Source organism: Heterodontus francisci, chromosome 40, assembly GCF_036365525.1.
Source record: "Heterodontus francisci isolate sHetFra1 chromosome 40, sHetFra1.hap1, whole genome shotgun sequence".
In the NCBI taxonomy this organism is placed as follows: domain Eukaryota; kingdom Metazoa; phylum Chordata; class Chondrichthyes; order Heterodontiformes; family Heterodontidae; genus Heterodontus; species Heterodontus francisci.
This window is the reverse complement of record NC_090410.1, coordinates 21,485,987-21,501,245: the sequence shown is the minus strand read 5'-3', so window position 1 is coordinate 21,501,245 and position 15,259 is coordinate 21,485,987. Positions and strand designations below refer to the sequence as shown.

Sequence of the window (15,259 nt, the reverse complement as noted above, 5' to 3'; positions counted from 1 at the left end):
CCTGTGGAATCCACTACCACAGAAAGCAGTTGAGGCCAAAACATTGTATGTTTTCAAGAAGGAGTTAGATATAGCTCTTGGGTCTAAAGGGATCAAAGGGTATAGGGCAAAAGCAGGAACAGTCTATTGAGTTGGATGATCAGCCATGATCATAATAAATGCCGGACCAGACTCGAAGGGCTGAATGGCTTACTCCTGTTCCTATTTTCTATGTTTCTATGTTTACCTCTGGCACAGATTCCCGACATTCCCGGATTTCTCAGTTCCTCTTGCATTCGCTTGGTTCACATGGCAACAACATGCAAGATGGAAGCAAATGAAATGCAAAAGGCTCTTTTTGTAAATATACAGTTATTTTAAACATTCAGTGATCAGAATGTTACAATGTTGCACAGACATTCTATCAATCAATAAACCTTTACAATGAAATGTTACAAAGCATTAATTGATGGGTCTCTGTTCAGGGGCACAGATGTCATAAGAAGGGATCATTCTTTATTCCAAGATGGTGGCAGTTTGAACCCCCATCCTAATCTCTACAATAGTATTTCCATACAGTGAGTGATACATTACCATTGCTGATTAAACTCTATAATCCTGAAAGTCCGCTGTTCCATGTTAGCATGATGCATTGAAATTCCTCTCACTGCCATTTTAAATAGAGCAAGTAGTCCAAATGTTTAAATGGATGGAGCCTCACACAGAATAGCCAAAGTACTTTGACCCCAATGTATTAAGGGTTTGTATAGCAATATCACACATTGCTCCAGGCTAATTCCTGGTCATGAGCCTCGGGGAGCTATCCTGGCATACAGTGGGGGACATGACGAGAAGATTATACCCATCCAGGGATTGAGCTGAGAATCGTCTGTTTTTGTTCTCTCTAATCCTAATCGTGGGGGGATCAGGTTGGGATCCACAGAGGTGCATCTAGTTGACTAATATTATCTATGGTAGCTCTGTCAGGAGTCAGCCAGGAGCAATAACATGATCTATATCAGGCAGTCATAGGCTGGACTGCAGATAGACAGAGAGCTGTGCTAAAGATTTCAGCTTGCTCAAGCGCATGGCCTCAAACCTTTTGACAATTCTTCCAAGAATCCCAGGAATGCAAAAAAGACAATATTCACAACATCTGATCATCAGAACACGAATCAAATGAACAATTTTAGGGCTGGGACAGCATTCTGGAAAGTTCCAGACTATTTCAGCCACCAGTTGGGCTTGAAATCAGCTTTATACTCCTGACTGTTCCTTCTAGTTCGTGGTTCAGTTTGAAATGAATAAAATTCCATTCATTTAAAAAAAGACTCCAAATATAGATCTTTTAGATCCATTGGAAAAGGATCTTGGAAAAGGTAAGTTTCGGTCCTTAACCATTCCCGCCAGCAACAGCCTGCTGTTCACTTTCACCACTGAATCCCAGGAAGCCGACGGAAACCATAGGACTCAGTAAAGTTGGCTGTGGCAAGATCTGCTTTTGGCAAGTCCCAGCGTTTTTGCATCTCGCTGCTTGCGATCAACTCTCGGGTTCCTTGTGATTAACACAATATAGAAGCTCCTTTAGCTGCCTGAAACCCACCAAAGTCTGCCTACAGCAGAACACCATGTTTCGTTTGCCAGCAATGGGAACAAGCAAGAGCTGGAAGGTGCCACAACCTTATGCCACAGGGGAGTGGGACTAAGTGGATGGTTCCTTTGAAGAGCTGGCATAGGCAGAATGGGCTGAATGGCCTTCTATGCAGTGTCATTCTATGATTCTATAAACAACTGGGGCAGGCGAGGAATAAGGGGAGAGGGGAAATTCTTACCCTTGAGTCCTCTAGATAACAGCCTTTCATTGGGTGATTCTTATTTGAAATTCCTTGAAAGATAGTCATTTGATTTCCCTGCCAATCAGCAGCATTCTCTTAAACACTGTCTACACTAGTTTCTGCTTGGGAAGCAGTAAAACCTCAACGGAATCAAGCATTTTTTTAAATATTGGGTTTTGCGGCAACTTTCTCAGGTTGTTTTGGTCACTTTTCTTTGATGAGATTGGCCCCTCAAGCTGGCAAATGTGGGCACATGGCTTAGTCCAAGATAGCAACAAGTGCCCCTATAAGCCAACCATCACAGATAAACCAGGAATGACTCCCTTATCCATTCCCCATCACCCTTATTTCTGAGAGATTGGGAACTGAGCGAAGATCAGACCTGCACCCATCCCTTGCTCTGTGTCACTGAGTGTGAACATGTGGCTGTTCTGCTCTATATAACTGTACATATACAAAAACACAAAAAAAAGTGCTTCCAAACACAAGCCAAGTCTAAACCCATGGGAATCATGTTTCATTGCCATTGGCTAATGTGCCACGCAAGACCTTCTTCACTGCCATCAATGAAAATGGCCATCCTTTGGGCTCTGTGAAGGAGAGTTGACACTAAGGATTATTCTTCAAGAAAGGAAGAGTTAATAGTAAAGAATGTGGGACTCTCCAAAGCACAGAAATTTGATTTCACAAATAAAGCAGATCATTTAGTCCAAAATGTTAGTACTGCACAAGAGAAAGGCTGATATCGCCAGTGACCTCTAGATGATCAACCTGGTTCAGGGGCTGGAGCCGATGGTTGAAGTTGAACAGGTGCCTTCCATTGACCGAGACCTTGTAGCAGGTTGGTTGAACCACAATCAGCACCTGACAAAAAACAATTCCATAAAATCAGGAAATCCGTGCATCAAAAGGCTCTTTTGTAATCTGATCCAACACAAAGTCTGAAGCAACAAAGGACATGTATTTACATTGGCTCTGTCTCACAGCATGTTCACACATGAATTACTTTGGAGTGTCAAGTCAGATATCATACAAAGCAACATATTTTGCACACAAGATGCCAAAAATAGCAACAAGATAAATGATAGTCTGTTATTTGGTGATTTGTGGTTGAGGGAGGAATGTTGGTTCTTGTGCTCTTGGAATTGTGCTATGGGATCTTTAACATCCACCTGAATCACCAGACATACAGGCAGGACCCTCACAAGCAGCAGAGAGGAGAGATCTTTGCTCAACAACTGCCACTCAAAATCCAAACTGGAAGCCAAATGGAGCCCACTGATGCCTGGCCCTCAGTATACAGAACGCTATCTGTGTCTCTGGGGCTCCATCCGTCCTGTGAACCCTGGGAGCACCTACACCACAGATAAGAATTGAAAGGCAAAGTTACCAATCCCAGCCTCCCAATGGGGAGCCGCCTTCAACAGGAAGTGTGCACTAGGAATAGGGATACATTGCACCCACTCAGTGACCCGCAATCCCACCGAATATGGGGTGTGTTTACTCTATAGAAACTACCGGTATAACCTCACAAAGTATTACAAATATTAATAGCACAGAAGCAGGCCATTCAGCCCAACAGCTCTATGCTAGTGTTTAGGCTCCATTCACACCATCAACATATCCTTCTAATCCTTCCTCCCTCGTGCTGATCTCGCCTCCCCTTAAATGTATCTATACTATTCACCTCAACTACTCCCAGTAGTAGCGAGTTCCACATTCTCACCACTCTCTAGCTTCATGCAGGCCTCCACCTGCCAAGAATGAAGCATATTAATTTCGCCACATGGACATTAAATTTCAAATTGTTGCTGGATGAAGAGGAGGCCTGATACAAGGGGTTGCCAAGCCCCTGGCTGGAAGGACATTTTTGCATATTAACAGACACTGCTTGGAACAAAGGACCATTCCCCTGACCCACCCAATACACAAAGTCAGAAGTGGTTATACCAGTCACGTGACTACCCTGCTGGCCACTTGGGGAGTTTTAAATTGTAAAGACAGTGTTTGAACTGGCAAAAATATCTTTGCTCCTGGACGGAAGAAGACCTTCTGTCTGCCTGTCTGCTCCCATCTCTTTCTCACAGAACTCCAAAAACCAACTGAAGACACATGAACCCCAAGAGAGAAAAGTCTCCTACAGTGAACAAGGTTTAAGAAGAATACTGGGCCCCAACGAAAAGCAAGACCTACCTACAATCAAGGACTCTACAGTGAGCTCGAAGCATACTAACAAAATAATAGCTCTTCAGATATTGTCTCAAACCTTTCTACTTTAATTTTTCTTCTGCTCTTTTCTGTCTCTATTTGCATCTGCGTATTGCATATGCATGCTAGCATGGGGCACAGCGTGTATCCGTAGGCATTAACCGAATTAGAGTTTTAAGTTTAAGAAAATTTCACCTTCTTTAAACCTGAGAAAGCCTGTTTGTGCTCATCTCTTTGCTTTATAATTGGAAAGCAGTGAACAAGGATTCATCAAGGGGGAGCTCAAAACACAGTGTGTTTAAAAATAAAAGCCTGTTACAGTAAGACCAGATGAAGGCTGAAAGGGAACCTTAGACTTCTTTCTCACCTGGTCGTAACACTGGATAAAGAGGTTTCTTCGGGAATTCCCTATTGTGTTTATTAGTGACTATCTTATATTGGTCCCTAGCTCTGGTCTCACCCACAAGTGAAAACTATTTCTCTATGTCTACCCTATCAAACCTTTTGAGAATCTTGAATCCCTTGCTCAGGTCATTCCTCAGTCTTCTCTTTTCTAGAAAAAAAAGCTCAGGGCTATTTAATCTATCCTGATGGTTATAACCTCTCAGTTCTGGTGTCATTCTAGTAAATCAATTTTGCACCTTCTCCAGTGCCTACAACTCCTTTTTAGAATGTGGAGAGCAGACTGTACACAGTACTGTGTGCTCTAACCAAGGTTCCACACAAGTTTATTGTAACTTCTCTGCTTTTCAATTCTCATTGCGGCGTTTGCCTTTTTTAAAGGAACTTATTAACCTGCATTGCTACTTCAAATGATCTGTGTATCTGTACCACCGATCCCTCTGTTCCTCTATCCCATTGAGACATGTATTTTCCTCAGCCACTGATCAGAGGCCAGTAACTACCAGCTGTGATGACAGCCAGCAGAATCGTCATGCACTGGGACTGAGATGCAGCAACGACTGGGTTCTGTGCGGGAACGCTGTGATACACATATGAACTTCCAGCCCCAAGACACTTGTTAGTTTTAGGACTCCAGAACACAAATTTTAAAAGTCCCCAGACACTGTAGTGAGACACCCAGACAGATGTAGGAAATGGCTTTGCACTGGATTGGATTTATACTGCGGCCAGCGCCTACTTGAAGTAAGTAACAGGAGATGCTGCCCTGGGTGATTGTGGGGAGGGGGATCTCAGCCTTCTCAGCTACAAGATGCTCGAGTGTCAGATCAAGGGGCAACACCACTTCGAGTGTTTTACATCGATGTGAACTCAAAACGACCCTGTCTCAATGTGGAAGTGGACTGCACTGAGAGAGGGATTAGGAGTGTTCTCCCTCAACAGTAAGTCCATGAGTATTCCTGATGGAAGCAAAATGAAGATCCTCCAGTGACCAGGTTTACTGCTATTGGCTTTAGTAACCGATAACCAAACAAACCTCCTCTGTGCTGTACCTAGAGTTACCAATTCTCCAGGATTGCCCTGGAGTCTATAGGAATGAAACATGAATCTCTGGGACACCTCCTGCACGTACCATCCCTGAGAAATGTCACAGGTGTGAAAAAATTCTACTTTTCGTTTTTGTTTATTAGTTCTAAAAATATTGGAGAAGGATTAAAAAAGTGATGCAGTTGGAGGTCATGTGATAAAACCTCCTGAAATATGTCCAACCAGAGTTCGCAACCCTAGTTGCACCACCAAATTAATAATTAGATCATAAATGTCTAAAAGAAATCAATTTTAAAATGTTTTCTGAGGTGCAGGCAAGGTATTGATTAACTTTGACGGCTTTAAGGGTCAACCTTGAGGGCATTAATGGTCAAGCACATTAAGGTGGGACTGGAGCCGCATGTAGGCCTGATGGGCATTAATGAACCCATTGGATTTTTACAGCAATCAGGCAGGTCATTGTCTGATGATAATCACCAGACTTTTTAAAAAAAATTCAAAATCCAAACTTGTCGTGGTGAGATTCAACTTGATGACCTTGAGTTGCTAGCCTATCCCATAACCATTAGGTTACCATCGCCACCTCAGCAACTAAAGTGAGGAGGAGGCCGCACTGCTCTGGACAGCTGCCCCTCGGTGCTAGATATGGTTGACAACATTGATTCATTGGGCTCGAGGTTAACACACAGTTAGTTCCCTGGAACCAGCTATATCCATAGCAAGTCCAATCAAGATCGCTCAATGCACAGTTAGATAGCATACCTCAAATGTTTGGCCAGGTACGAATGGGAGAAAGGGCAGGCCTCGCTCCTCTGTACTCCAGCTCTTGTTGATGCAACTGTTCCTCACCACTGCGTTTTCATCGAATCTTTGATTGATGTGGAGGGCAATGTTATCAGAATAACCCGCCTTCAGATTAATGGTAAACCTGAAAAAAATATAGGCACAACATGGGCTGGGAGATGATTCAGTTTGGACGATGGAGGAGAGAGAGGTAGGGAGGTTTAGGGAGGGAATTCCAGAGCTTAGGGCCTAGGCGCCTGAAGGGATGGTCACCAATGGTGAGGTGAAGGAAATCAGGGATGTGCAAGAGGCCAGAATTGGAGGAGTGCAGAGATTTGAGGTGGTATAAGGCTGAAGAAGGTTCTGGAAATAGCGAGGAGCAAGGGTATGGGAGGGATTTGAACATAAGGATGAGAATTGTAAAATCTGGATGTTGGCGGACTTTTTAATAGCGGGGCTTTAGTTGTCACACACACTTTATAGAGAAAATGAAACACCTCAGCTTTAAGCTTCGTCTTGCTATTGAAGACCCCCAGATTACCTGTAAGGCTTGGGTTTCACAGTCCCAACAACTTTTATCTTCTGCTGTGGTCGGATGCTTCCTATGTAGGCCTGGTATGGAACCATCTGAAAAAGAAATGCAGCCCATGAGCAGGAAGTCAATCCAGGCCAGGTACATTCTCACCTCCAGAGGGGCTGAGCTTCACAGGGCAATGTTCCAGATCAAAATTTCACTTTTCCCTTTTTGACAGAAGACAGTTGGCAAAAGTGGGCCTGGAAGTTCTCGAGCATTAGATTCCAAGAAAATGGAATTGAAATTTGCCCAACTGTTCTCTTTAACTGACACAGGTGTAGGATCCTTTAACACAACAAAATGACCCCCGAAGCCTCACAAAGAGGGGATATGGGCACCACAAAGGAAGTGGGAGGAGAGTTAGTGGAGACGAGGTGGATGAGGATGGTTTTGAGGAGGCCATTGAAGGAGTAAAAGGATTTAACAAGAACATTTCAATCTTGCAAATTCCCTTTAACTCCAACAAACTGGGTCAAATGAGGGTCTAGTCATATGAGGGGCCATCAACAACAATAACTGACATTTATATAGCACCCTTCATGTTTTAAAACATCCCAAGTTGCTTCATAGTAGCAAGTAACAAACAAAATTTGACACCAAGCTACATAAGGGATTACCAGGACAGGTGAGTGAGGTAGATTTTAAGTAGACCCTTAAAGGAGGAGAGGTAGAGAGGTTTGATATATATTTTAAGAGAGGGAGAGGTAGAGAGAAAGTGAGGTAGAGAGAGAGGGAGGTAGATATATTGGCCTGGATTTTTTTTTAGAAAGTATCATAAGCCCAAATTTTCAAAGTGATTACGATCTGGAATGCAGTATTCGAAAGTGTGGCGGAGGCCGATGCAATCATGCATTTCAAAAGAGAATTGGTTAAGCATCTGAACAGAAAGCATTTGCAGGGCTATGGGGAAAGGGCGGGAGACTGGGACTAGATGTGTTGCTCTGTCAGAGAGCTGGCATGGACATGATGGGCTGAATGGCTTCATTTTGTGCTGTAACCATTCTATGATTCTTTTTGTGCATCAACTTAATTATAAATTTTCACTGCAATTTGCAAAATAAATATCTCTAGTTAAAACCTTGAGATTCTGCGTTGCCAACTGGATTAAAAGAAAACAAATTCAGTAGAAACCAACTTTACGTCCCAAATTAGTGAATGCAAAATTATCTTTAGACAGCTTAAAATGCTCACATTAAAATGTTTAAAATTAATCAAGCACATTGGCATTGAACGTCACATGGCAATCCAGCAGCCTCCATACAAATTAACTTCTGTCCTGTTCGAAAATGACTATTTCGGGGCTCATTATAGCTGAGTGTGTATTCACTCTGTGTCATTTAGCAAAATCTGGCTTTCTGAGACACAGCATCCTGAACAAGGCAAAATAAAAGCCAAAGAATTATGGTTTGAAATTGCGTTCTCTGATGGAAGATTTTTGTGTCTTTACTTGATGACACAGAGTGTACAGAAGGAAATCTTTGAAATATATTGGGCTTATGATGTTGCCAGTTTTGGAAATATGATCTTAGGAGTAGTTCAAGTGAGTAACTGAAGCCAAATATACTCACCAATAAGCATCTGTTAACACCATTAAATTATATGCAAAGCTATCAGTGGAAGGGATGACAGGTGGGGGCGACTGTTCACTGTGGACAGTGTGGGGGGCGTAGTGGTATTGTCACTGGACTAGTAACCCAGAGACCCAGGGTATTTCTCTGGGGACATGGGTTTGAATCCCACCACAGGAGAAGGTGGAATTTGAATTTAATTAATAAATCTGGAAGTAAAAGCTAATCTAATGATGGCCTTGAAACCATTGTCGAATGTTGTAAAAACCCATCTGGTTCACTAATGTCCTTTAGGGAAGGAAATCTGCTGTCCTGACCTGGTCTGGCCTACATGTGACTCCAGACCCACAGCAATGTGGTTGACTCTTAAATGGCCTAGCAAGCCACTCAGTTGTATCTAACCACTACGAAGTCAATGAAACCAGACAGACTACCTGGCATCAACCTAGGCACCAGAAACCTCACATGGACTGCAGCAGTTCAAGAAAGCAGCTCGCCACCACCTTCCCAAGGGCAGTAAAGGGATGGGCAATAAATGCTGGCCTAGCCAATGACGCCTTCATCTCATGAATGAATAAAAAAAATAATAAAGAAGATTAAACTAAGCTTGTGTTTTTCCACTGCCTTTTTTCCTGAAAGGATTTTGTGTTAGTGGTGCAATAAGGATTATAATTACTAGCTTTTGCACATCCTTTCTCTACACATGCTTGAAGAATGGTGGGGGGGAAGAAGCTTCCTCTGAATCACTTTGGACTGTTTCAGTGAAATTCCAGACTAGGTGAGAGAGGGAGGGAGAATTTATTTTATGGAAACACCATTTCCTCTTTCCACTGATAGTTTTAAGTGTTTCATGGTCTAAGGTCCACTATGGATTTGCAGCTCCTGTTATAAAACAAGCTAGTTTGTCCAAGATGTTTCCCATGGGCAGTTACTGGGCGTTCAAACTTTGTTAAAGTATGTATAAAAGTTTTAAACTATTTTTAAAGTGTTTAAAAGTTCATAACAACTTTTCAAAGTTTATAAAAGTGTTCAAAATTCTTTTTTAAGAAGTGCTTAAAATCATTATAAAGCACTGGCCTGAACACTGACTGACTGACCGACTCCTTGATCTCAAGGGACGTGTCTTCATCTAGCGATGTCAATGGAGGGGGCATGGCTTTGCCACTGATGCACCTTGCTGCTAGGCCTCGTCAGTGATTTCCTCATTGGTCCCATGCTGCAGCAGGAAGATCAAATTCCCAGTGCAGCCTACGAAGCAGATATGTTCGGATTTCTTTATGCAGTCAGCGGCGAATACCACTGCTTTGTCACTTGCCACAAAATCTGAGCCATAATGCCAACTGTTCTATGAAGTTCTCGAAAGGTTCAGAGCCGACAACGGGCAAAGGCCAACTTATGTTTGGGGCCCTAAAAATGTCATTCATCTTTGGTAAGAACATGGAGGGTACATCTTAAATTCAGTGCCAATTTTGCAAAAATGAAACCACAAGATATAGTTTTGCAAAACCTGATGAAATACTCACTGGACTGGACACGGTCACTTGGGTGGGTGTGTTCTAGAAAGCAATGATAAATGAGGTTAGTATTTGAAGTGAGGATTCTGGTTGGTGTATCATTTACAACACATACCCCTCACCACCAAAGTACAGCCACAATATCTAGGCACTACCACCAAGAAATATTACAAACCAACAAGGGACTGGCATTTCCTTGGGGAAGGAAATTTAACCAAGATAATACCAAGAAAGTATGCCAAGCGTTGCCATCAAACATCTTAGGGCACCAGGATTAGACCACCCTGAGTGAGAGGAATAAAGGAGAGAGTGAAATAAATGAGGGGAATAAGAGAGGGAGAGGGAAATAAAAGAGAGGGGAATAAAAGAGGGAGAGGAATATAAGAGAGGGGGAATAAAAGAGAGTGAAATAAATGAGGGGAAGAGAGGGAGAGGGAAATAAAAGAGAGGGGAATAAAAGAGGGAGAGGAATAAAAGAGAGATCGGAATAAATGAGGGGAATAAAAGGGGGTGAGGGAAATAAAAGAGAGGGGAATAAAAAAGGGAGAGGAATATAAGAGGGGGAAATAAAAGAGAGAGCGGAATAAATGAGAGGAATAAAAGAGGGAGAGGGAAATAAAAGAGAGGGGAATAAAAAAGGGAGAGGAATAAAAGAGGGAGAGGAATATAAGAGGGGGAAATAAAAGAGAGAGCGGAATAAATGAGAGGAATAGAAGAGGGAGAGGGAAATAAAAGAGAGGGGAATAAAAAAGGGAGAGGAATAAAAGAGAGAGAGGGAAATAAAAGAGAGGGGAATAAAAAAGGGAGAGGAATAAAAGAGAGAGAGGAATAAAAGAGAGAGAGGGAATAAAAGAGAGAGTGAAATAAATGAGGGGAATAAGAGAGGGAGAGGAATATAAGAGGGGGAAATAAAAGAGAGCGTAATAAATGAGAGGAATAAAAGAGGGAGAGGGAAATAAAAGAGAGGGGAATAAAAAAGGGAGAGGGAAATAAAAGAGAGGGGAATAAAAAAGGGAGAGGAATAAACGAGGGAGAGGAATAAAAGAGGGAGAGAGGAATAAAAGAGGGAGAGAGGAATAAAAGAGAGAGAATACAAGACAGGGAGGAATACAAGAGGGAGAGGAATAAAAGAGGGAGTGAAATAAAAGAGAGGGGAATAAAAGAGGGAGGAATAAAAGAGGGAGAGGAATAAACGAGGGAGAGGAATAAAAGAGGGAGAGAGGAATAAAAGAGAGAGGGGAATAAAAGAGAGAGTGAAATAAAAGAGAGGGGAATAAAAGAGGGAGGAATAAAAGAGGGAGAGGAATAAACGAGGGAGAGGAATAAAAGAGAGAGGGGAATAAAAGAGAGAGACTACAAGACAGGGAGGAATACAAGAGGGAGAGGAATAAAAGAGGGAAGGGAATAAAAGAGAGAGTGAAATAAAAGAGGGGAATAAAAGAGGGAGGAATAAAAGAGGGAGAGGAATAAACGAGGGAGAGGAATAAAAGAGGGAGAGAGAAATAAAAGAGAGGGGAATAAAAGAGGGAGGAATAAAAGAGGGAGAGAGAAATAAAAGAGAGGGGAATAAAAGAGAGAGAGAATACAAGACAGGGAGGAATACAAGAGGGAGAGGAATAAAAGAGGGAGAGCGAGGAACAGGATGAGGGAGAGGAAAACGATAAAAAGGAAAGAGAGGAAGAAATAGAGGGAGAATTTTTCCTGTTTCCTTTCAATTTCCTTGCTTTTTTCCCATGCCTATTAATATCCTTTATTTTTAAGTATCCAGCACTACCCCACCCACAACCCCCAAGTGTTGTAATAGATTTTGTACCAAACGCAACTTAGAATAAAACATTCTGCATCCTAATTTGCACAAAGCGCCTTTGTTTCTAATCTTCCTCCCTTTCTGTATCTGGTGCTCAGCTTGAAGTCAAGCCCTGAATCTTCGATTTGCCACCCTTTGGAAATACTGTTGTGTTCCTCTTGCTTTATTCTGTTGATCAGTTTGAACATCTCCAACAAAACCCCTTCAATCCTCACAGTTCAAGAGAATGCAACACACGAGAGGCAGAGACAGCGAGACAGAAAGGTGAAAGGAATAATCACTTGGTGGGCAATAATAGAGATGGTTTGTTTCTCAAACTATGGCCTTCTGCAGCAGGAGGAGGGGGGCCAATGTAGAAGATTTTTCACTGAAGGAGACATTTATTTTTTTCAAAGTGATTTGGATGCGATCACAGACATGCAATGAAACACAACCCTTTCATCAGCACCTGTGTTGAGACAGAAACAAACAACTGCATAGGGTAATAGTTTTGGATTGCAAGTCTTTATGATGTGCTCAGCCCTGTGAACACTTAAAGAGATGCATGCCAATGGCGACTTAAAGGTGATTGAGCAACAGCTGAGGTAAATCTTTTCAATAAGCACAGCGGCTGGTGAAAGGGTCAACTGCCTTGGTCCACCTTACAATGTGACAGTTTACACAGCCCGTTATCAAAACCCTGCACTCGTCCTGGACTCTGAACCCTCATCACCACTAAACTCCAGCACTGAAGCCACTTATTACTTTGAAATAGAAGTGAATTGGGGGGCGGGGACAGAAAGAAATGCACCCACAGTGATCAAGTTCAATCAAAAGCCAAAAACAGACCATGCACCAGAGGCAAGTAGTCGGATAGTGAAAACTAATCCAGCCTCCCCATAGGCAGTAAGTTCTGCCAGTCTTAGCTGGGGTGGGGCTGTTGATGAAGGAATCAGGATAAAAATTAATCCTCACATATTTTAATGAGATATCACCGCTCTGGTTTAATTATAAAAGGCTCCTTCCTGATGCTCAGTTGGTTAAAGCTTAGCCTACTGGTGATCTAATTGACACAGAACACTAAGATCTCAGCTTCAATCACTAGTCTGTATTAGGTTAGCAGGTTTCTGTCAGGGGATTGGTAAGGGTAACGTAACTGGCCTCAGCTCCCTGAGATAGGGTTTTCCCACTCCTCATCCAATGCCCCCTGTTGTAAAACACTTGCAGATGTGTTGCAGCTGGTGACAACAAGATCAGAGTTGGCTGTGATGCCTTCTTTAGTCAAATAGCTTGTCAACACCTCCCATTTAGGCTCAGACAGGAAGAATGGGCATGAAACTGAAATATCATAGAACTCTCCATGCCCACTAGTTAGACCACAGCTAAAGTACTGCGGCCAGTTCTGGTCACCACATTACAAGAAGGATGCGATCACACTAGGGAGGGGACAGAGGAGATTTACAAGGATGTTGACAGAAATGGAGAATTTTAGCTATGAGGAAGGTTTGGATGGGCTGGAGTTGTTTTCATGGGAATAGAGGAGGCTGAGGGGAGATTTAATCGAAGTGTATAAAATTATGAGGGGCCTAGATAGAGTTTATTTTTTATTCTTTCATGGGATGTGGGCGTCATTGGCAAGGCCAACATTTGTTGCCCATCCCTAACTGAGTGGGTTGCTTGGCCATTTCAGAGGACAGTTAAGAGTCAGCCACATTGCTGTAGGTCTGGAGTCACATGTAGGCCAGACCAGGTAAGGATGGCAGATTTCCTTCCCTGAAGGACATTAGTGAACCAGATGGGTTTTTACAACAATCAATGATAGCTTCATGGCACTGTTACTGAGACTTGCTTTTAATATTCCAGATTTATTTTTATTAATTAAATGAATTTAAAATTCACCAGCTGCCATGGTGAGATTTGAACCTGTATCCCCAAAGCATTAGCCAGGGCCACTGGATTAGTAGTCCAGTGACATTACCACTACGGCATCATCTCCCTCTAGAAGTGGATAGGAAGGACTTATTTCCCTTAGCAGAGAGGTCAATAACCAGGGGGCAGAGATTTAAATTAATTGGTGGATGGATTAGACGGGAGCTGAGGAGAAATCTTTTCACTCAGAGGGTGGTGGGGTCTGGAACTCACTGCCTGAAAGGGAGGTAGAGGCAGAAACCCTCAGCACATTTAAACAGTACTTGGATGTGCACTTGAGGTGCTGTAACCTATCGACCAAGAGTTGGAAAGTGGGATAAGGCAGGATAGATCTTTTTCAGCTGCACAGACATGATGGGCCAAATGGCCTTCTTCCGTGCTGCAGACAAATCTGGGTGTCCTAGTGCATCAATCGTAAAAGATTAGTATGCAGGTACAGCACATAATTAGGGAAGTTTATTGTTTATTGCAAGTGTCATGCTAAGCCCCCACCTGCCAAGAATGAGGCACATCAATTTTGTCATGAACATTGATTTTTAACTGTTGTTGGAGCGAGGAAATGACTTGTTAAAGAGATCAGCCGTGGTTGGAAAAAAACGTTTACATACTAACGGACATCGAAGGTGAGGAAGCGCATTCCAGGGCCTGCTAAGGATGATACAATCCACAAGGGCCAGGACTGGTTAGACCAGCTGGTCACATGACTAACTGGCTGTTCCAGGGTTTTCTTTTGAAATGGCCACAGGGAGTTTGAACTCAGAAAGACTTTTTGCTCCTGAAGACAGAAGATCTCTCCTGTCTGCTACCATCTCTTTCTCACAAGCCTTTGAATCCACTGAAGACTCATGAACCCCAAGTGAGAAAAGTCTCCTACAACAAGCAAGGTTTAAGAAGAATACTGGGCCCACACAAAAAGCAAGATCTACCTACAATCAAGGACTCTACAGTGAGCTCAAAGAACCATAACAAAAACTCTTCAGATATTGCCTCAAACTTTTCCACTTTATTTTTCTTTTGCTCTTTTCTGCCTCTATTTGCGTATGTGTATTGTGTATGTATGCTAGCGTGGGCACATCGTGTATCCGTAGGCATTAACCGAATTAGAGTTTAAGTTTAATAAATTTCAACCTTTCTTCTTTAAACCTAAGAAAACTTGTTTGTGCTGGTTTCTTTGCCTTATTATTGGAATGCGGTGAACAAGGATTCACCAAGGGGAGCTAAAAACACGGTTTAAACCCTGTTACAGTAAGACCAGGTAAAGGCTGAAAAGGAACCCTAGACCTCTTTCTCACCTGGTTTTAACACAAGGGGAATTGAATACAAAAGTAGGGAGGTTATGCTTCAGCTATACAGGGCATTGGTGGGACCACATCTGGAGTACCATGTACTGTATTGGTCTCCTTATTTAAGAATGGATATAAATGTGCTGGAAGCCTTTCAGAGAAGGTTTACTAGACTAACCTGGAATGGATGGGTTGCTATGAGGAAAGGTTGGACAGGCTAAGCTTGTATCCGCTGAAGTTTAGAAGAGTAAGAGGTGACTTGATTGAAACATATAAGATTCCGAGGGGTCTTGACAGGGTGGATGTGGAAAGGATGTTTCCTCTTATGGGACAATCTCAAACTAGGGGTCA

At 42.6% G+C, this 15,259-nt stretch overlaps 1 protein-coding gene across 5 annotated transcripts in view; it reads right to left on the bottom strand.

Moving 5' to 3' along the window:
- Window positions 1-334: 334 nt before the first annotated feature.
- The window catches only part of LOC137353141 (galectin-9-like), a 45,885-nt gene continuing 30,960 nt past the window's right edge, over window positions 335-15,259 (bottom strand). For all 5 annotated transcript variants that reach the window (XM_068019182.1, XM_068019184.1, XM_068019183.1 and 2 more), the window contains 4 exons: window positions 9,920-9,952; window positions 6,796-6,881; window positions 6,234-6,399; window positions 335-2,678 (listed from right to left, as the gene is read on the bottom strand). In XM_068019182.1, coding sequence (XP_067875283.1) covers window positions 2,532-2,678; window positions 6,234-6,399; window positions 6,796-6,881; window positions 9,920-9,952 — 432 coding nt within the window. In that variant the 3' untranslated portion in view covers window positions 335-2,531. The remainder of the gene's footprint in view (window positions 2,679-6,233; window positions 6,400-6,795; window positions 6,882-9,919; window positions 9,953-15,259) is intronic.